The 22145-nt window shown below is 57.5% G+C and overlaps 1 protein-coding gene across 1 annotated transcript; it reads left to right on the plus strand.

Moving 5' to 3' along the window:
- The first annotated feature begins 2043 nt into the window (after positions 1-2043).
- LOC141976836 (uncharacterized) lies at positions 2044-16745 on the plus strand. The gene is made up of 5 exons (XM_074938000.1): positions 2044-2130; positions 2440-2594; positions 2972-3119; positions 5859-6035; positions 16683-16745. The coding sequence occupies exons 1-5, from the start codon at positions 2044-2046 to the stop codon at positions 16743-16745; spliced, it is 630 nt and encodes a 209-aa protein (XP_074794101.1).
- The last annotated feature ends 5400 nt before the right edge of the window (positions 16746-22145 follow it).

Consider the following 22145-nt stretch of genomic DNA (forward strand, 5'->3'; position numbering starts at 1 on the left):
CTTTTCTTTGTAACTGGGCTTCCCGCCTCAGGAGGGGCAGCCTCAGTGTGAGAGGATATCCTGACTTCATCTGGCAGGTGGGTCCCAACTATGGGATCATCTCCCTCTGCTCCAGCTCGATGTTCTCCTTCCCAGAAACTTTCACCCTCCTCAGCAGCACAGAGGCTGTCAGACGGGGGGTGGGGCCACTCTACTGCATCCCTAAAAGTCTCCTCTATGTACCTCGCTGTCTCCCTTGGCTCCACCAGTTGAGATCCTCTGGCCTCCTGGTCTCCGAGGGCAGTAGCTCCTTGGGCCAAATGCCCAGATGTGCTACCTGCCCACAGGGCTGGTAATCCTACATGCTGCATTCAGTGCAATCCACTGGAGAGCCTCACACTGCTGCTGCACTTCTGCCTGGTTTATTTTGACTCTTCCAGGGGGGTTAGTTTGTTTAGTTTTGTTGGGGGGAGGGAGTTTATTGGCCTGAATTTACGGTATGTTTCTTAGATGTATTTGTCTCTAAACTTCCTTGCAAAACTCCCGTTTCCAAAGCTAACCTCTGATTTCTATTGCCTGCTGTCTGTTTCCCCTCCCTGGTTCAGGCACCACGCTGGCAAAGCAGAGTGCAGAGTATCTGCAGGTCTTCAGGGAGTGGCGAGCGGAGAACACCTTCTGGGTCACCTGGTTCACCAACACCAGCAATATCGCCATGGTAACTACTTTCAATGCTTCCTGGGATTGTTGTGCCCAGAGTTCTCAGGAGAGAGAAATTAACACCCTAGGAGTCAGGGGGAAGGGACAGACCCAGGCGTGTGACTGACCCCACCCAGCTGGGCCGGAGCCCTGCCGATGGCCCACTCCACCTCACAGAATCATAGACCTCAGGAGGTATCTAATCCAACCCCCTTCTCATAGCAGGACCAACCCCAACTAAATCATCCCAGCCAGGGCTTTGTCAAGCCTGACCTTAAAAATCTCGAAGGATGGAGATTCCCCACCTCGCTAGGTAACGCTTTCCAGGGCTTCACCACCCTCCTAGTGAAATAGTTTCAGAGTAACAGCCGTGTTAGTCTGTATTCGCAAAAAGAAAAGGAGTACTTGTGGCACCTTAGAGACTAACCAATTTATTTGAGCTTAAGCTTTTGTGAGCTACAGCTCACTTCACGAAAGCTTATGCTCAAATAAATTGGTTAGTCTCTAAGGTGCCACAAGTACTCCTTTTCTTCTAGTGAAATAGCGTTTCCTCATATCCAACCTGGACCTCCCCCACTGCAACTTGAGACCATTGATGCTTGTTCTGTCACCTGCCACCACTGAGAACAGCCGAGCTCCAGCCTCTTTGGAACCCGCCCCCCCGACCCCCGCAGTTAGTTGAAGGCTGCTATCAAATCCCCCCTCACTCTTCTCTTCTGCAGACTAAATAAGCCCACTTCCCTCAGTCTCTCCTCATAATTCATGTGCTTCAGCCCGCTAATCATTTTCCTTAGCCTCTGCGGGACTCTCTCCGATTTCTCCACATCCTTTCTCTTGTGGGGGGCCAGATGTGACCTCACCAGTGCCGAATAGAGGGGAATAATCACTTCCCTCAATCTGCTGGCAAGGCTTCTACTATGGCGGGCCAATATGCCTCCCTACATGCCACATCCCAAGATGCACTGGGTCTCATCCAAACCTGATCCCAGCTCCTTGTCAGGTGTGGTGGGAGCTTCCCCAGAGATTAATGCTCTCCAAGGCACCATTGCGTCCACGTACCAGTGCCAGCCCCTGCTGAGCACTAGAGAGTGTATCCGTGCTGTGCGGTATTGTGCCCCCATGCACTGCCACGCTGGCCTGTGCCATGCACGACAGCTCCTGATTGCTGGCTGGGTACTGTGCGTCCCAGGTGCAGTAACCCAGCCCTGTCCCGGCAGAGCGGGCTTTGCCTGCACTCCTGGCTGCTCGGTCCGACTGGAACCGCACTGGGCAGCAAAAGGGGTTTCACTAGCAGGTTTGTTTCAGATGTTTGGGAAGTACTTCAACCCCTCCGAGCGCATGGACTTCCTCCTCACGGCTATCGAGGGCATGAGAGACACCAGCGTCCATGACTCGGTGGCGGCCAGGCACATGCTGCATGTGATCCTGTGGGTCCCCAGCCCAAGCTTGGAGAGGGTAAGAGCTGCAGTGAGAACAGCCTGCTGGGGGAGGCCATCCGTGGGAGACTCTGTCTCTGGGCGCTCGGCATTACTGGGGGGCAGGTCCTGTGCAATGCGGGGGGTCTGTCTAGGTGATCTCCATGGCCGCTTGTGGTCTTGCAGTCTATGAATCGATAGGCCAGGAATTGGCCCTGTGTTCTAGGCCTGGAGCTGGAGAAGAGGATGTGGGAGGGCAGATGGCTCTCAGGTGCAGCAGGTCCCTGGCACCCCAGATCAATAGCAGCGCGAGGAAGCCAAGGTTCCCAACTCCCCATTTCCCTTCCAGGTGTCGGAGGCTGTGATGAGCATCTACCACAACCTGGATTCCATCAGCGAGCCGCTGGCCCAGCAGCAGCTGCTCAAGGCCCTTGTCGTGCTGGGCGACCAGAACAGCGAGGAGGTGGTCACAACCCTGCTGGGCTGCTCGCTGTCATGTGACAGGTACGGGCCTGGGGCTGCTGCCGCTTGTGCTCCGGGTCCCCTGGACTGGTCCCGCTGCCAGGGACAGGGGCGTGCAGAACCTTCCAGAGACCTCCTGCTCCCTGCAGAGCTGCTGCTTGTTCTGGAGGGTTTTGCAGGCTGACATGTGGAGACAGGCCAGCCTGCAAAACCCCAGATGGCAGCCCTCGGCCTCCCCCGGGGCTGACACTCAGACCCGGCCCCCATGCAGCCTGCACCATGCAGTGGGGGCCCTTGCTGCAGCAGGAGGGCAACAAAGGGCCGGCCGGTGGCGGGCGACCCAGCAGGGTGCGGGTGGCGGTAGGTGCAGGAGGCTGGCAGGGCTCTGGCCAGGTGAAATCGGCTCTCTCCCTTTGCAGTGTTACTGTGGAGATGTGGAGGGTGCTTACATTCCACCCCAAGACCGCAGGAAAGGTCCTACGGGAGCTGCTCGACAGGCTGCAGGAATGGCCTCTGCGCCAGCGTCACGATGTCTCTCAGCAAGAGGCTGGCGTTGCCCCCTTGGCCGTAAGTTCCAGCCCCTGCAGCAAGGGAAGGAGCGCCGTGTGTCCCCTCCACGGCCTGAGGGTGTCTCTCAGTCTCCCACTGGGTATCGCCATTGGGCCGAAGAAAAAGAGCGTGACTCTAGCCAGCGCTATAGTCGAGGCAGAACACGCCGAAACCCTCTCCTGGTGCTCTGGGACAGCTCTCGTAGAACCGCAGGGTGAGAAGGGATCGCAAGGTCAGCTTGTCCAGCCCCCTGCCAAGATGCAGGATTTGTTGTGTCTATCCCAACCGAGACAGATGGCTCCAGCCTCCTTCTATAAACCTCCAGCACAGGGGCTTCCACAATCTCCCTAGTCGTCTGTCCCATTGTCCTACTCTTCTTACCGTTAGGAAGGTTTTCCTGAGATTTAATCTAAATCTGCAGTGCTGTCGTTTGAACCCATCCCCTCTTGTCCTGCCCTCTGTGGCAAGAGAGAACAACTTTTCGCCATCTTTTTTTTGGCAGCCTTCGAAGAATCTGAAGGCCATTAGCACGTCATCCCTTAATCTCCTCTTTTCCAAACTAAACATAGCCAGTTCCTTCAACCTTTGCTCGTATGGCTTGTGTTCCATCCCTCTGATCATCTTTGTCACTCGCCTCTGGATCCATTACAGTTTCTCCACATCTTTTGTAGACATTGGTGACCAAAACTGGACACCATACTCCAGCTGAGGCCTAACCAGCACTGAGTAGATTGGTACTATCACCTCCCATGACTTGCAGGCTATTCCTCTGCTAATGCAACCTAAGATTGCATTTGCTTTTTTTTTGCAACAGCATCGCTTTGGTGACTCATGCTGAGGCTGTGATCCACCGCAGCTCCCAGATCCTTCTCAGCAGTACAACCAGTTATCCCCCATTCTGTTTCTGTGCATTTGCTTTTTCTTCTCTAAATGTAGCACCTCACTTTTGTCTTGGGTGAGTTTCATTTTGTTGTCTATAGCCCAGTCCTCCAATTTACCATGATCCCTCTGAATTTGAGCTCTTTCCTTCAAAGTCTTGGCAACTCCTTCATCAGGGAGCTGATGCAGGGCTGGGGTCATTGAAAGCTTCCCAGGGGACCTGGCCCTGGCCTGGAGTCAGGAGCCCTGGTTTCTATTCCTGGCTCTGCCTCTGACCTGTTGGGTGACCTTGGGCAAGTCCCTGCCTGGCTTTTGTCTGTTGTTCTGCAGGGCAGGGCCTGGCTCCTGCAGGGTGCGTCTCTGGGTGTGTGATCCAAAGAACCCTAGCACTAGAGTAGCAGCAGAGCTGTGGACTCTAGACCTCCAGGGAATGCTGGTGACACCAGTGATCCGGGACGCCCGGAAAGAGCCATTTTGCTTCAATTGGAACCATTTTTTCCTACGAATCCCCTTTTTGAGCCTCGTAGGTTTTAACTGTTGACGTCACAGCTCTGTCCCGCAGCACTTGCTCCTCTGAAGAGCTTGAGAAGGGCCTTTTGCTGCTCAGACCTCATACCAAGTGTGATAGACACAGTATAGTGAAGGCAGAGAAAACCCTTGGGACTTAAATACACAGATCTGGCAGCTTGGTCAAAGAGGAGACAATCTGAAGGCAACTCTCCCTAATGATAATTTACTTCCCCTGAGAATAGCAGGTCAGTCCGGTTTATTAAAGCCGGACGATGAATCGATCAGACATGGAGAGGGCATGACTGTAATTCTCTTTGTTATCCACCATTCCCATTGTTCCATGTCCTCAGCCTGGTTTTCACTTGCTTGTGTTTTATTTTTCCTTCCGGAACCGGTAAGCCTGTATTGGACACTTTTTCCCCTGATCCCGGTTGAGGTTTTGTGGGGCTGTCTTTGAACAGTTCAAAAGCCAAATACAGAAATGATTGAATCTGGCTTTTAGTAACAGACCAACCCTAGCACTCGTGTACAAAATCGGCTCCCTCGCCGAGGCTGGGCTGTAAGGCCCCGGACTCGGGAGAACCCAAGTTCAGTTTCGGGCTCTGTCAGACTCCCTGGGTGACCATTGGTGAGTCACGTCGCCTCTCTGTGCCTGAGTTCCATGTCTGTACAACGGGGATAGAAATCCTTCCTTTGTGTGTCTAGCCTGTAAGCTCTAGGCCAGGGAATGTCTCTTTCTGTGCCTGGGAAGCCCCCAGCACACGCCCTGATTGCAGATAGGCGCTGGAGGTGCTATTCTAACCCTTATAAGAAGAATACACTTGATTTGTTTGGGGTCAAGGTGTTGTGCAGAGAAGTTTCCACAGATGATACCTGCTAATAAATACCACCCCCTGGGATCGGGGGTACAAGGAAGCAGCTGCTTATGTTGCAGGTAGCCGGCCCCGCTGCCTGCGATCCTAGCTGGGGCTGTGCAAGGGCTTTGAGGCTCTAACATGTCATCTGGAGGCGAGGCGCTAGAAGACTTTTTATTGTGGAGGTGCTGAGCACCCCCTTACACCTGTCCACACACCCCACCACCCCTAGAGCTGGGGTCAGGAGCAGGGCCATGGCTCCAGGGGGGCGGGAGAGGGATGGGGCAAGGGGGCCGAGGCTGGGGCCACAGCTGGGAGTTGGCGCAGGGCCGGCAGCTGGGACCTTGTGTGTGAGGCCAGGAGCAGAGCCCCGCGTAAAACCTTGGAGTGCTGCAGCACGCCCTGCACTCCTAGTTCCCGTGGCTCTGTCTGCAGGGGAGGCAGACGTTGTTTTGGAAATGGCTTGTTGGGTCACCGGAGGGTGTTTCGTAAAGCAGCTCCTCCTTTCACACAGGTGGGGAAACTCCAGCGTCAGCAGCCAGTCGTTGTGGAGCGGCTACACGAGGCAGACAGGGGCGTCATCTCCAATGCCATCACCGTGCTGAGAGACATCCTCACCAGCATGGACAGGCAGAGCGCCAGCCCCGTGGCTGTGCAAGTGGCTGAGAAACTCCTGCCGTTCTTTCATGATGTAAGGCCTGGCGGCCCGCGGGAGACCCTTCAAGCCACAGACGTGTGAATGGGGGCTGGCGGGGGGGCTAGTGGGACCTATGCTATGGCCCCAGCCAGAAAAAGGATTGTCGTAAATGACATGAACCCATTCCCGCCTTCTTCTGCTAGCCCATTCTCCATCAGAGCATATGGCAGTAAGGGTGGGAACCCTGGTGTCCTGCAGGCCTGCTGACAAGGATCAGGGCAGCCTGGGGACGAGGCTCCCCTTGAGGGAAGGACATGCATTCCTGAGCCTGCATGTAGCGAGGGGGCCTCTGCAGCACAGGGTGCTGCAATGTTCCTGCTGGCTTCCAGGGTAACAAGTGATGGTACCCTGGTGAAAATCCTGCCCCTCCACTCCCTGGCCAGGAATCCCACAGCTGGCCTGTCAGCTCCATAAGGAAACGGCTCCGTCTATAGGTTCTGCAGCTACCGCCCTTTCCTCTCCCCTTCGTTCTCATGGCAGGGCAGCATCAAAGGAGGGGCTAGTTCTCCCCAGGCCTTTTGGAACCACAAACGAGCCCCCGCCAGCGTGTTCACCAGACTGATGTTCAGTCCCCCACTGCACGGCGAGAGCCAGCAAAGTGGGTGGGAGAAAGGGACCCATCCATTACTACCTTCCAGGGGTAACGCCCCAGTGGGAGCTCCTGGAGGGACCACCCACCTCCCCAGCTCTCACAACGCTAAATCCTACCCTCAGCCCTCCCGAACTCTGCTGGGACCCGGCCGCTCTTGATTTAGCAGTGGCACAGGCCCAGCTAAAGATCAACACCAAGAGCAGCTCCTGCATCTAGTCCAGCACCCGCTCCTGATGGAAAGACAACTGAGAACTACTGTTCCAAGAACCTGTCTCCAAAGTGGCCAGACAGGAGAGTGCAGCCAAACAGATAAACAGACTAAAAGAACTTATGAACACTTTTACAACAGACGTCACTCAGAGAACTGCCTGGTCTAGAATCTGGTGCCCAGAGGCGACACGTAACTGCTGATTGGGGGGGCACCATTTAAAAGTTCAGCCACTCTCAGAACAGCTCAAGTCAACCCGCCCCCCCAGGCTGCCCCCCCTTACCCTCAGCCTCACCTCCCAGAAAGCAGTGGCCCCTCCCTACAGCCCCCAGCTATTGCTCCTGGTTCTCCCTGCTGGGCACAGCTCGCCCGGCCTCCCAGGTCACTGGACTGGTCCGGCTCTGCCAGCTGCCATGCAGCGAGGGGGCATCATGTGACCAAGTGGGGCCGACCCTGAGTTAACAAGAAACCCATGTGTAGGAGTGGGGCAGCCCTTGCTGAACCCCAAGCCCCTGGAGGCTGGGTGGTTTCCAGTCATGGCTTCCAAGGCCCCCTATCTGGGAGCTCCTGCACATTTACCACCCCTTGCTCCTGCTTAAATCCCCCCCAGGTCCCTGTGCGTGGCCCGAACAAACAGCAGTGTAGGAATTTGCCCCCCATGCCTGGCTCCCTTGGCCTCGCTAGAGGGTTGCTGTGGGTGAGCACCTGTGTGAGTTGGGCACGCAAAGCGGGAGGACAAAGTACGCACATCCCTTCGCTCTTTGAATCTTTCCTCATGGCTCCCTCTCTGCTGCCCCTGTCCTGGTGCTGCTCTTCCCTGAGCGTTTCCCCTTGGCTTGACAGGCGGGTGCTGATGTCAGTGTGCCCAGAGCTGGCTGTGAGATCCCAGGGGCTGTCTCACCCCACCTTACTGCTCTCTCTGGCCAAGAAGTTGCCAGGCCATCCCCTAAGCTGGTGGAAACCTGCATCTCTATTGCCTTCAATGGCGCTATGCCCATGAGACTCTGGCCCCCAGCTGTGCCTGTATGACTGGGGGTGAGCTAGCAATACCCCCTGCAGGGCAGACATCTCTGTCACAGTGAGCGCTCATCCCGTGAGTGAGCACGACCGTCACAGCGTCTCCTCCCCACATCCTCTCTTGCAGGAGTCCAGCAAACTCCGGGTGCTCTCCATCGCCCTCTTTAAACACCTGCTGGAGCTTGTAAGGGAGCCCAACAGAAAAAAGATGAAGGAGCACGTCCTCCGGAGCCTGGTCCCGCTGCTCCTCCTCCTGCACGATGAGCGTCCCAATGTGTCCCAGGTGAGGCCACGAGCTGGAGCCTGCAGCTGAGATTGTTACAGTGACCAGGAATTTGTTGGGGGGGGCCAACATGTGACACCCCCCTGTCACGGAGTGTGGGGGAGTCCAGGCCCTGCACCCCTCTTCCTGGGATTCACTGAGACTCTCAGCCAGCCAGTAAAACCGAAGGTTTATTGGACAACAGGAACACAGTCCAAAACAGAGCTTGTGGGTACACCCAGGACCCCTCAGTGAAGTCCTTCTGGGGGAGCAGGGAGCTTAGACCCCAGCCCTGGGGTTCCCTGTGTTCCTCCACCCAGCCCCAAACTGAAACTAAACCCACCGAGCAGGTTCCCTGCTGCAGCCTCCCTCCACATTCCTGGGCAGAGGTGTTACCTCCCCCTCCCCCTCCTGGCTCAGGTGACAGGCTCTCAGGTCTCCCGTCCCCAGGGCACATTCCCAGGTCAACACTCCCCCCTCCCTGCTGCGTCACATCGTCACATCTCTCCCCCCTTCGAGACTGAACTGAGCGGGGTCACTGTGACCAGTGACCTGGGGAAGTTCGGGGCCCCCTCTCCGGGACAGCGCATCCGCTATCAGGTTGGCACTTCCCTTCACGTGGACCACGTCCATGTCGTAATCCTGCAGGAGCAGGCTCCACCTCAGGAGCTTGGCGTTGGCTCCTTTCATCTGGTGCAGCCAGGTCAGGGGAGAGTGGTCGGTGTAGACGGTGAAGTGTCGCCCGAAGAGATAGGGCTCTAGTTTCTTGAGGGCCCACACCATGGCCAGGCACTCCTTCTCGATGGCCGCGTAGTGTTGCTCCCGGGGTAGCAACTTCTTGCTCAGGTACACGATGGGGTGTCTCTCCCCCTTTTCATCCTCCTGCATTAACACCGCCCCCAGTCCCGTGTCGGAGGCGTCGGTGAACACCACAAAGGGCTTGTCAAAGTCTGGGTTTGCTAGAACTGGGCCACTGACCAGAGCCTCCTTCAGCGCCCGGAAAGCCTCCTGGCACTGCTCGGTCCAGACCACCTTGTCTGGCTTCCCCTTCTTGCATAGCTCAGTGATGGGGGTGGCTATGGCGCTAAAGTGGGGCACAAATCTTCGGTAGTATCCTGCCATCCCAATAAAGGCTTGGACCTGCTTTTTGGTGTGGGGAGCGGGCCAGTCTCTGATCACCTCCACCTTGGCCGGTTCCGGCTTTAGGCGGCCGCTCCCCACCCGATGGCCCAGGTAAGATACTTCAGCCATCCCCACCTTGCACTTCTCCGCTTTGACAGTCAGCCCAGCCCCCTGGAGTCGGTCCAGCACTTGTCTAACCTGGGACACGTGGTCCTCCCAGGTCTGGCTAAAGACACAGATGTCGTCAATATACGCCACGGCAAAACTCTCCATCCCCCTCAGGAGCTGGTCCACCAGGCGCTGGAAGGTGGCCGGCGCTCCCTTGAGGCCGAAAGGCAGGGTCAGAAACTCATAGAGCCCCAGAGGGGTGATAAAGGCCGATTTCAGCCGGGCATCTGCATCCAGCGGCACTTGCCAGTAGCCCTTTGTAAGGTCCATGGTGGTAAGGTACCGAGCTCCTCCCAGCTTGTCTAGGAGCTCGTCCGGCCTGGGCATGGGGTAGGCATCCGATACAGTGATGGCATTGAGCTTCCGATAGTCCACACAGAACCGGACTGACCCATCCTTTTTGGGGACCAGCACCACCGGCGAGGCCCAAGGGCTGGCCGATGGCTGGATCACCCCCAAAGCCAGCATGTCCCGGACCTCTCTTTCCAGGTCCTGAGCAGTTTTCCCTGTGACTCGGAAGGGGGAGCATCTTATCGGCGGGTGCGACCCTGTCTGCACCCGGTGGACAGTCAGATTAGTGCGTCCAGGCTGGTTGGAAAACAGCTGTCGGTACGGATGCAGCACCCCCCTGACCTCGGCTTGCTGGGCAGGGGTGAGCTGATCCGAGAGGGGGATTGTTTCCAGGGGGGAACCAGCTCTGGTCCCAGGGAATAGATCTACTAAAGGGTCATCTCCCTGCTCCTCCCACTGACCACACACAGCTAACACCACATTCCCCCTGGCATAATATGGCTTCATCATATTCACATGGTACACCCGGCGGTGGTGGGCCCGGTTCGACAGCTCCACCACATAGTTTACCTCATTGAGCTGCTTGACGACCTTGAACGGGCCCTCCCAGGCGGCCTGTAGTTTGTTCTTTCTCACGGGGATGAGAACCATCACCTGATCCCCGGTGGCGTAGGCACGGGCCCGCGCCGTGCGGTCATACCAGACCTTCTGCTTCCTCTGGGCTCTGGCCAGATTCTCCCTGGCCAGGCCCATGAGTTCAGCCAGTCTCTCTCGGAAGGTCAGGACATACTCCACCACTGACTCTCCATCGGGAGTGGCCTTCCCCTCCCACTCGTCTCTCATCAGGTCCAGGGGGCCCCTCACCCTCCTTCCATATAACAGTTCGAAAGGCGAAAATCCGGTAGACTCCTGGGGCACCTCCCTGTACGCGAACAGCAGGTGAGGTAAGTACTTGTCCCAATCCTGCGGGTGCTGGTTCATAAAGGTTTTCAGCATCATCTTTAGCGTCCCGTTAAACCTCTCCACCAGCCCATTGGACTGGGGGTGATACGCTGAGGCCCAGTCATGCCGGACCCCACATTTCTCCCACAAGCACCGGAGCAGGGCCGACATGAAGTTGGAGCCTTGGTCTGTCAAGACTTCCCTGGGGAACCCCACTCGGCTGAAAATGGTCAGGAGCGCATCTGCCACGGTGTCTGCTTCAATGGAAGCTAAGGGCACTGCCTCGGGGTAGCGGGTGGCGAAATCTACCACCACCAGAATGTATTTCTTCCCCGACCGGGTCGTCTTGCTGAGAGGCCCCACGATGTCCATGGCCACCTTCTGGAAAGGCTCCTCTATGATGGGCAAAGGTCTCAACGCCGCTTTCCCCTTGTCCCGGGCCTTCCCCACCCTCTGACAGGGGTCACAGGATCGGCAATACTGCCGGACGGTGGTAAAGACCCCGGGCCAGTAAAAGTTCTGTAGCAACCTCTGCCGGGTGCGCCGGATTCCCTGGTGCCCTGCGAGGGGGATGTCATGGGCCAGGGACAGGAGCTTGCGGCGGTACTTCTGGGGGACCACCAGCTGCCTCCTGATCCCACAGGACTCCCCTTCCCCTGGGGGAGCCCATTCTCGGTACAGGAACCCCTTCTCCCACAGGAACCTCTCCTGGCAGCCTCTCCTCATGGTCCGTCCCTCACTGAGGTCGGCCAGGTCCCTGAGCTTCTGCAAGGAGGGATCTTTCCTCAACTCGGCCTGGAACTCAGCGGCTGGGGAAGGGATGGGGCCCGGTTCCCCCTCCGTGGCCAGGTCTGAGGCCGCAGCCTCTCTGAGCCGTGCCCCTCGGCGCTCCCTCCCCACCCGAGTAGGGTCTCGCGCCTCCAGTGTGGTACCCTCCCCAGGGTCAGGTCGCAGTGCCCCTCGCCGGCTCTGGCTACGGGTCACAACCAGGGCGGTCTGGGGGTCGCTTGGCCAGTCCTCTAGGTCTCCCCCCATCAAAACTTCAGTGGGCAAATGGTGGTGTACCCCCACATCCTTGGGGCCCTCCTTGGTCCCCCATTTCAGGTGTACCCTTGCCACGGGCACCTTAAATGGGGTCCCGCCCACCCCCGTCAGGGTCAGGTAGGTGTTGGGCACCACCCGATCTGGGGCCACCACCTCGGGCCGGGCCAGCGTCACCTCCGCGCCCGTATCCCAGTATCCATTGACCTTCCTCCCATCCACCTCCAGGGGAACAAGGCACTCTCTCCGGAGGGACAGCCCCGCACCCACCCTGTAAACCGAGCACCCTGAGTCCAGAGCCTCCAGCCCTCTGGCGGGGCTGGCTGGGGGTACTCTTCCCTCCTGAGCAGGTGGCAAACTGGTAGCCCCCCTTTCCTGGGTCGCCTGCCCCTCGTCCAGCTGAGTCCCTACCCAGTTAACCCTGGGTAGGTTGGGTCTGCTCAGTTTGTCCCTGAGCCCGGGGCACTGGGCCCGTACGTGGCCTCTCTGGCCACAGTGATAGCAGCTCAGGTCACATTGGTCCCCTCGAACGGGTCGGAGGGGCCCGACACCGGGCGTTCCCCTTTGGAGGGGGTTCTCCCTATTTCCCCGCTGGGAGGCCCCATGGTGACTCTCTCTCTGCATCGGGGGGGGCCTGTTCTTTTGGGACTCCTCCCGGCTACCCCCTGACCGACTGTTCACAAACTCGTCGGCCAGCTGCCCTGCATGCTGGGGGTTCGCGAGCTTTTTGTCCACCAGCCACAGCCTCAGGTCGGAAGGGCACTGTTCATACAGGTGCTCCAGTACAAACAGGTCAAGCAGGTCCTCTTCAGTTTGGGCCCCCGCTGTCCACTTGCGGGCATATCCCTGCATCCTGTTGACCAGTTGTAGGTAGGTGACCTCAGGCGTTTTACGCTGACTCCGGAACCTTCTCCGGTACATCTCGGGGGTCAGCCCAAACTCACGGAGCAGGGCCTGTTTGAACAGTTCATAGTCCCCTGCCTCTGCCCCTGTCATCCGGCTGTAGACCTCCACGGCTTTGGGGTCCAGTAAGGGGGTGAGGAACTGGAGCCTGTCTGCAGGGTCAACCCTGTGCAGCTCGCAGGCATTCTCAAAGGCCGTCAGGAAGCTATCTATGTCCTCCCCCTCCTTCCGCTGGGCCAGGAAGCACTTATCAAAGCTCCTTGCAGTCTTGGGTCCCCCCTCACTCACCGCAGCCGGGGCCCCACTGCTCCTCAGCCTGGCCAGCTCCAGTTCATGCTGTCTTTGTTTCTCCTTCTCCTGCTGCTCATGTTGACGTTCCCTCTCCTTCTCCTGACGCTCCCTCTCCTTCTCCTGACGTTCCCTCTCCTTCTCCTGACGCTCCCTCTCCTTCTCCTGACGCTCCCTCTCCTTCTCCTCCTGCTCATGTTGACGTTGTTTCTCCTTCTCCTCCTGCTCATGTTGACGTTGTTTCTCCTCATGTTGACGTTGTTTTTCATGATCCTCCAGCTCCCTCATTTTCCTCTCCCTCTCCCATTCCAGCCGCATCCGCTCCAGGGATGGGGAGCTCCGCTGGGAGGATCCCCTGCTGGCTGCTGGGGTCAGGGGGCCCTCGGTATTCGCTGGGCTTCCCACAACCCCTCCCCCAGGCATAGGTAGGAAGGGTCTCGGGGTGTCCTGGGCAGCAGTCTGACCCCTCCCAGCCTGGTCAGGCCCCAGGGCCCACGCTGCGTCCGCCGGGCGGCTTCCCTCAGGGACAGGGATCGGGTCATCCAAGCGATCCCTCTCCTCCAGCTGGGCAATCAGCTGTTCCTTGGTGGACCTCCCGACGCGCAGCCCCCTCTGCCTGCACAGCTCCACCAGGTCGCTCTTAAGGCGTTTAGCGTACATCTCCCGGCTGGCCACTCGCAGGCCGGGCAGCTGTCCACGGTTTCCAGGAAAAGCCCCTAGTGTGCCAGTCCTTCTTGAGGTCACCACCTCTTTGCCAGGGTCGAGTTGCAGACTCCTCCGCCCCTGGGACCGCTCGCTGCAATCCCCCGGGGGACCCTGTTACTGCAAAAGTCCTTCTCTCTGGTGACACACTCCCAGGGGTTAACCGCCCCCTGAAACCGTCTCTCTCTCTGAATCTTCAGCACGCCTGGTCCCCGTCAATCCCCCTTCGTTTTACTGTTCCCCAGTCACTTACTGCAGGAAGCGCCGTTCACGGGGTGCAGTAGATCCCACCGCTGCCACCAGTTGTCACGGAGTGTGGGGGAGTCCAGGCCCTGCACCCCTCTTCCTGGGATTCACTGAGACTCTCAGCCAGCCAGTAAAACCGAAGGTTTATTGGACAACAGGAACACAGTCCAAAACAGAGCTTGTGGGTACACCCAGGACCCCTCAGTGAAGTCCTTCTGGGGGAGCAGGGAGCTTAGACCCCAGCCCTGGGGTTCCCTGTGTTCCTCCACCCAGCCCCAAACTGAAACTAAACCCACCGAGCAGGTTCCCTGCTGCAGCCTCCCTCCACATTCCTGGGCAGAGGTGTTACCTCCCCCTCCCCCTCCTGGCTCAGGTGACAGGCTCTCAGGTCTCCCGTCCCCAGGGCACATTCCCAGGTCAACACTCCCCCCTCCCTGCTGCGTCACATCGTCACACCCCCTTTAAAAGGTCTGGCCGGCAGAGGGCAGGCGCTCAGTGCTGTGACAATCAGGTGCTCAAAATCACTTGAACGTTGAGTCCAGTAGCGCCACGACCATGGCGCCCCACCCAACTGCTGAGTCTTCCCTGCCTCCTCTGAGGCCAACACTCCCCCCCTGCAGCCAGGCTGAGCGAATGGGTGGGCGGAGGGGTCAGCTCACCACTCCTACAGCCACTGGCCTTGCACATTCCCCTGGCTGTGCTGGTGGGAAGAGCACAACCCTGGCCATGGTCCCTACCCGGAGCAGAGCTACCCAGCCTCTGGATGGTGCCCAAGACCCAATGTGCCCTTGGCCAAGCAGCCTGGACAGCTCTTACTAGCCATGACATGCCCAAGCCCCCCCTCCGCCCCGCCCCAGGTGCCTGTGCCCACGCTCGCTCTCATGGCCCCCATCACTTGGGAGCCAAATGCCCCCAGCAGTAATGAATTCACCCTCCTACGCCCCATGAGGTGGGGAACTAAGGCACAGCGTGAGGCCTAGTGCCTCAGAAGTATTGAATGCCCATGGGCATTAGGCACCTAAATCCCTTTGTAGCCCTGGGCCTAAGCAACTTGCCTGAGTTCCTGCAGGAAGAGCTGGGAATTGAGTCAGGTCTCCAGCCATTGCCTTAGCCACACCTCCGCCCTTCCGCGAGCACCTGCGGGCCGGGAACCGTTCAGCACACACGGCCTCCGGTAACTAGGCTAGTGGCTTTCAGCCAGGCCGTCCCTAGCCATTTGGGTGCCCTATCCAGCCCCCCCGCAATGGGGCTGTGTGGGGTCCCAGGCCTCCCCCTCCCCCCCACCAGTGTCTGGGAGGCAGGAGCTGTGTGGGGCCACTTTTGGGGGGCCCACAGGCCCAGAGTGGCCTGGGGGATTAGCGGAGAGCTGGGAGTAGCCCGCTCTGCTTCCCTCGACCCAGCTCCAGCCGTGTCGCTCGACGGAGGGGCTTTGGGGAAAGGGATCTCTCCCACACACACACTCACTGACAGCAGCGGGAAGCAGAGCAGCCTGGCCCCAGCCCGCTCTACTCTGCCAGCTCCCAGCCACGGCACTCCGCTTCCCACCGCCGGTGAGTGCGGGGGGCAATCCTTTCGAGTAGAACGGGCTGGGACTGGGTTGCTCCACTTCCTGCCACTGCCAGTGAGTGTGGGGTCGCTGGGGGAAGAGGCTTGCGGAGAAGAGGTGGAATGGGGGCGGGCCAGGGGCGTAGGGGGGAAGGGGAAGAGTCCGGGCAGAGGGAGTTGTCTGAGCCCCCGCCAGGGACGGCCCTGCCCTTTGTAGTGGGCGCAGCCCGCGGCGGGGCTGGCCGAGGTATAGGGCGGGTCACTGGGGCTGGGGCTGCTGCATGTGCAGCATGCAGCCGCCTAGTGGCACCATGAAATTTAGGGCAATTTGGTGCCCCATATTTCGTGGTCCCCTATGCAGCCGCCTATGCCGAGGGACTGCCCTGGCTTCCACCTCCTGTAACCGTGGCTGGCTCGCCCTGGCCCCTCTTGTTTTGCAGGTGTGTTGGGACGCCCTCAGCCGTGCTGTGGAATTCCTAAGGTGGAGCCAGCTCGGTGCTCTCATCCAGCGAAAGGAACTTTGGCGAGGCTGTGACTGCCTGGTGAGGGAGCCCTCCATTGCCCGGCTCCGTGCCCACACCGAGCCCCAGCCCCGGGACCACACCTGGCCCTGGCTGTAGTCCCGCTGCGTGATCCCCCCGGCAGAGGAAGGAGGGGGGAAAGCAGGACACTCCACAGATCTGGAACCTAGCCTGCAGGATGGAAAGGCCTTTAATAACCTTGTGCTCCCTTCTTCTGGCTCCTAGGTGGCGTGCTACAAGGAGAGGGCAGAAACCTTCCTCTGCCAGGCCATGGCCTTTCTGAAAAACCCGCAGGCTCCCATTAGAGAAGCGGCCATCAGGTTTCTAGGTACCCACAGAGCAGAGGGGTCCCTTAAGCAGGGGGGCTGGATCCAGTTTCAGGCTCTCCTCAGTCCCTGCCGGCAGCGAGAAGTAACCCCTGGGCTCCTGATTGCCGAATGAAGGCTCAGGGGTGTCAGAAACCCGCAGGAGCAAGCTCACCCCAAACTGCCCTGATTGGCTGATGGGCCCCCTCTAACCCCACTGCTCCCCATGCAGTCCCCATCCCCCCTCCCCCCACCCCACCATGGGCTCTTGGGAGTGGAACTCAAGGCGCTATGCTCTCCTTTGGCAACCAGCCCCACAGCCATCCCTGGGGACTTGCCCTTTCCCTGGGGACTCAGGAGTCCGTCCTGGGCAGCAAGGGGCAGGGGAAAGCCCCGCTGCTTGGCGGGTGACAGACGCTTTGACACCCTCACTGGGGATGCAGGGATGTGATGAGCTGTTTGTATGTGTAGGGCTCACTGCCCGGCAGCTGGACCAGAAGAGCCGGGAGAAGTTGGATTCCATCTTCAACGGTGAGTGGTACCCGCTTTGAGCACTGAGCGCTAGAGGGACGAATGGCCCAGGGCTGCGGGCTGTGTTCAATCTCCGGCACCAGCAATGTGATCTTGGGCAAGAGCCACAAAGGGTTGCAAAATGTAGATCCCCAAACCCCCGATCAGCTTCCCCCTCACCCTGTGGTGTCTGCTGGTTGGCATGTGCCCAGGCACTTAGCCCTGACCTCAGAGCTGTGGCCTGGCAAATCCCCAAACTGGGCCGAAGCTGGCTGGCCTTCGCAGATGATTGCGCCCCCCCCAACACAGCAAAGGTTTGGTCCTGCCTCCCCCCCTGGCACTCACTAGCCCAGGGTTTGTTGCAGTCACCTCCAGGTGGGGTGCCTGGTGTCAAGCCACTGCTCCAAAGGAGACTGAGGTGACGTCCGGTCATCTACCTCCCTGCTGCGTGCCCGGACCCCTGGGCCAGCGCAGGGCAGAGCAGCGTCTCCTCCACATTTGTTGGGGAAAAGGGGGCGGGGGGGTGACATAGCTCAGGCTCCTCACTCCCAGAGCAGGTTCACAGCTGGGCCCCAACCAGAGCTAAGGAAGGGCAGAGCTCCCTCCTTGGCATTTCCTGGAGGGCAGCAGGGCACCGGAAGTTAGGCGTAGCCTAACAATGCCCAGCCCCCTTTGTGAATCTCCCCCTCTCGGGGCTTAAGTGCCCATCTGTGCACTGGGGGGAAGGGGGAGCTTAAATACAGGCAGGGATGAGGCCATCAGATACTGCAGGGGTGGGGCAGTCCTAGAAATAGTGAGTGAATGGGGTTCATTGTGGCTTGGTCTGCCAGGGCTTTCCAGAGCACCATGGCTCTGACGTCCATTTCCTTACTTTCAATCTTAGTCCTCAAAGGCTTGCAGGAGGACAGTAAGTCCTCTGTCAGGTGCCTGGCTTTGCAGACCACGCTAATCCTCAATGCCTGCAAGAAACACCGTCCAGCCCGTGCCAGCCTACGAACACTCTTGCAGAGGATGAGACTGATGTGCACAAGGGAGAGCCCAGTCATTGAAGCTGCCCAGCTGTCCGAGTAAAAGCCAGCCTCCCTACTCTGGGGGTTTGGTGCACCAGAGCCCGCCTGGAGCAGGGTGGAACACATCATGCCGGACCATGGCTTCCTCCCCATTGGCCGCCTGCCCTGCCCAGCCACGTGAGTAGTTAACCGCTCAATAGCTTTTATCACCGTGTACTTTTTGACAGGTTTCCATGCCCCGTGTAGCGTTTACGTCCCGCCCTCCGTCCCCGTTTCCAGTCGTGTACATTTTTGGCACCATCGGCCCTTCTGAACATTTATTTTGTATTATTTTTCTGTGTTTGGCCGGGGGAAGGTTGCGTGCTTGTGCTACAGTCAGGCAGGCAGAGCAGCAGAGGGCCTCCTGACGACCACATCGGGAGGCTGCCCCTCCTGACGGAGGGGTGGCGGGGATAGAGGAACCCAGGTCCTCCCGCTCCACAGCGTCCCCGCCCAGGGCCCTAACAGCGTGCTGTGTTTTGACATATTTAGAGAAAAAGAATGAACGAGTAGAAAGAGAGGCTGTAGGGGGTTCGCGGCTCCCTCCCCATCCATCTGGGCGGGAGACCATGCCCCTCGCTACGATACTTCCAGGGTACCTTGGTTCAGGGGAAATAGCTCAGTGTTCATGGTTCTGGCCTGCAGTCAGGCCGACCAACGGTCAAGAGTCTGTTTCCCCAGGGACTTCATTCAGGGGGGGCTGCTGTCGAGTAGGCGCTCTGGCCTACAGTCAGGCAGGCAGAGAAGCAGAAGGTCCATTTGCCTGGCCCTTGATCAGGGCGGGGCAGCAATCAAGTAGGTTGGCTCTGGTCTACAGTCCGGCAGAGCCGTCGCAGTCTGGGGGAGGTTAGCTCTCTGGTGGGAGAGTCAGCACAACCGTCTGGCGTCCTGATTCAGGCGGGTGCCAGACCAATCAGGCCTCCTGACAACCAAGTGGGGAGGCTGCTACTCCTGACGGTGGGGTGGCGGTGGTAAGGGAACCCAGGCCCCCTCACTCCACTGCGTCCCAGCCCAGGGCCCTAACAGCCGTGGAGCGATCCGCCACTGCGTCAGTGGGGAAAATCCGACCGCAACACGCTGGCCGGCTTGTAGTCAATAACACAGCTGAACCCAATTCGGCTGCCCTGGGCTCCTTGCTACACACCCATTCTGTGTGTACATGGGTTCAGGGGTGGCAGGTTTGTAGAAATTTTGCTGCTGCCCAGAACCCGCCCCTACTTTGCCCCCCACCTGCCCAAGGCTCCAGGAGGGAGTTTGGGTGGGGAAGGACATCTGGTGTGCAGGCCCTAGGCTTAGGCAGAGTATTGGGGTGCAGGCTGCAGGCTCTGGGAGGGAGTTTGGGGATGGGAGGGGGTGCAGAGGGAGGGGGTGCAGGGCTGAGGGGTTTGGGAGGGGCTCAGGGCAAGAGTAGGGGTGTAGAGGGTGAGGGTTCTGTTTGGGGCTGGGGGGGTTGGGGGGTTAGAGAGTCTCAGGGCTGGGGCAGAGGGTTGGAGTTCAGGAGGATGAGGGCTCTGTCTAGTTCTGGAGATGAGGGGTTTGTGGTGTTGGAGGGGGCTCAGGGCTGGGGCAGAGGGTTGGGGTATGGGGGGATGAGGGCTCTGTCTAGGGCTGGAGCTGAGGGGTTTGTGGTGTTGGAGGGGGCTCAGAGCTGGGGCAGAAGGTTGGGGTGTGGGGGGATGAGGGGTTTGTGGTGTTGGAGGGGGCTCAGGGCTGGGGCAGAGGGTTGGGGTATGGGGGGATGAGGGCTCTGGCTAGGACTGGGGATAAGGTGTTTGGGGTGTTGGAGGGGCTATGGGCGAGGGTTGAGGGTGCGGTGGGAGGTGAAAGCTCTGGCTGGGGGTGTGGGCTCTGGGGTGGGGCAGGGCTGGGGATGAGTTTGGGGTGCAGGCAGGCTGCTCCGGGACAGGGGCCAGAGAGGAGGACTCCCCCCCAGCCCTTTCCCTGCCGGCAACAGCGAGCTCTAGGGGAGGACAGTGAGTGGCAGCCCCAGCAGCTCCTCGGCGTCCCCGGCATCTGGCAGCCCCTCTGGGTCTCTGTCAGGATAGCGCTCTCCGTTAGCTCTGTCCTTCCGCAGCAGGGAAGAGACATGCTGCTCATCTGGCCGCTCTCTCCCATCTGAGCTGGAGGGCCGGCCTTTTATAGTGCCGCTTCCTGCCCCGCACCTCTGCTGCCATGGGTGTCCCGGTTCTGCCCACCAGGGGGCATTCGCGGCTCCCTCCCAGCCTGTCAGGGCAGGAGACCATGCCCCCTCGCGACAGAGGCCTTAAAGGAAAGGAGTTTTAAGAAAAGAAAAATTGCTTAGCCTTAGAAGAAAAAAGGAAAGAAAGGTTATTTTAAATAGAAGGAAGAGGGGAAACTATAGAAAGCAACAAGAGAGAGGAGTGTTTTTGATAGATTAGTAAGAATATGATAAAAGGTTATTTTTGTTGGGACTAAAAAATAATAAGAGTAAAAAAATTGAAATCAATTTTAAAAAGCAAAGGCTCATTAAAGAAAAGAGGAAACTCTAAAGGAAGGTTGAGAAGGTCGGGTGAAAGAAATCACACGGCCGAAAAATGAGCTAGAGATCCTGTGTCAGTGACACAGGGCTGTGTAAAGTACAGAAAACAGAAAGAGAGAGAAAGATCCTTTTTTGTTAGTAAGCAGAACACAGAGCTGTGCAAAAGAGAGAAAGATCCTTTTTTTGGTTAATTAGAGAAGGAGAGTATAGAAAACAGGAAGAGATCCTTTTTGGTTGGTGAGACAAGGAAAGTATAAAGAAAAGGAGTCCTTGTGGCACCTTAGAGACTAACAAATTTATCTGAGCATAAGCTTTCGTGAGCATCCGATGAAGTGAGCTGTAGCTCACGAAAGCTTATGCTCAAATAAATGTGTTAATCTCTAAGGTGCAACAAGTCCTCCTTTTCTTTTTGCCAATACAGACTAACACAGCTGCTACTCTGAAACCTGTCATTATGCAAGGAAAGGATAGCAAGCTGCAGGGGGGCGGACGGGGAGGGGGAAGAGAACTTACCCTTGCGGCTGCCCCCGGGAAAAGAGGGAGCTCCCAAGGCTCACAGCCCCCAGCATGGTTATCTCTGCCTCTCGGGCGGACCAATCAGAAACTGTTCGACAGCTGCATCATCGAATGCATTTTCCTGAACCAATCCTATCAACCCAAGATTTTTAAAGAAGAGCCCTCTCCCTCCCCTCCCCGCCCCTCCCCTCACTACCCACCCCCTTTAACTGCCTTATTCTTATCTAAAAAAACAGGCCCCAAGCACCTTTCCCACTAGATAGATAGATAGATAGATAGATAGATAGATAGATAGATAGATAACCCCATTGGCTTTAAGCCCTTTTAAATTTTATGGGACTTTTCCCACTGGGGCTGACAGACAAACAACAAAAATGATTTCAGGGGTTTTTAGAGAGAGTTCCCTGTTTTAAAATTTCACAGTTTAATTAGGGCTTGTCTACACTGCCACTTACAGCGCTGAAACGTGCACCGCTCGGGGTGTGAAAAAACACCCTCCTGAGCTGGAGCCGCGAGGACACTGCCACCTTAAAGCCTTGTCGCGGCAGTGATTTAACGTGGGCAGTGTAGACACCTTCTGAACAGTTTATACCAGTTAGTGTTAAAAGGGGGCCTCTTTATTTCACTACAGAACAAGGAAGTTCATTTCAAGGGTTAAAAAGGGGTTAAATAGACTGTGAATGGTAATATTGCTATGTCTTTACCATTAACGTTCCTGTAAACAGGTGTTGATCTTATTAGTCTTCAGTAAAACTTGGCAGCCCTTTAGTTTTAATCCTCTGCCTTTGCTGCAAAAAATTTTGAAAAGCAGAAGGGCCTGCTTCAAATAGGTCAAATCTCTTAGAAACTTTATTTGATATGATTAAACACTGTATGTTTAGCAAGTGTTAAGTGGCGGGCGAAAGGTCAGGAAAGGGGTGGGGTGGGGGTTTTCCAAAATCACCAGCAGGCAGGCCAGCGGCCTCATCACTGTGTGCTGGAAAACAAGTGTACCTGGTCAGAGGGCTGTTTCTTGTGCCTATCTGCTACCAGTAGATATAACAACTTATGACCACAGGCTATAAAATGTGCTGTAGTAGGGTCCTCTCCCAGTAGAAAGCAGCATTCAGAGGAGAAGTACACACAGAATGCTGGATGCTTCTCTCCTAACAGTTGTGAAATTCGTGGGCTTGGACCATGAAAAAGTTCAAGGAGCTGAGTTTACAGAATCTAATTAAACTGTGACATTTTAAAACAGGGAACTCTCTCTAAAAACCCCCCAAATCATTTTTGTTGTTTGTCTGTCAGCCCCAGTGGGAAAAGTCCCATAAAATTTAAAAGGGATTAAAGACATTGGGGTTCTATAGACATCATGCTAAAGATGTAAGGGGTTTAAT

The sequence above is a fragment of the Natator depressus genome, chromosome 23, assembly GCF_965152275.1.
Source record: "Natator depressus isolate rNatDep1 chromosome 23, rNatDep2.hap1, whole genome shotgun sequence".
In the NCBI taxonomy this organism is placed as follows: Eukaryota; Metazoa; Chordata; order Testudines; family Cheloniidae; genus Natator; species Natator depressus.

Coding starts and splice junctions, on each gene's coding strand:
- LOC141976836 (XM_074938000.1), top strand. CDS start 2,044: ATGAGAGACACCAGCGTCCATGACTCGGTGGCGGCCAGGCACATGCTG. Junction 2,595..2,971: donor TGCTCGCTGTCATGTGACAG/GTACGGGCCTGG, acceptor CTCCCTTTGCAG/TGTTACTGTGGAGATGTGGA. Junction 3,120..5,858: donor CTGGCGTTGCCCCCTTGGCC/GTAAGTTCCAGC, acceptor CCTTTCACACAG/GTGGGGAAACTCCAGCGTCA.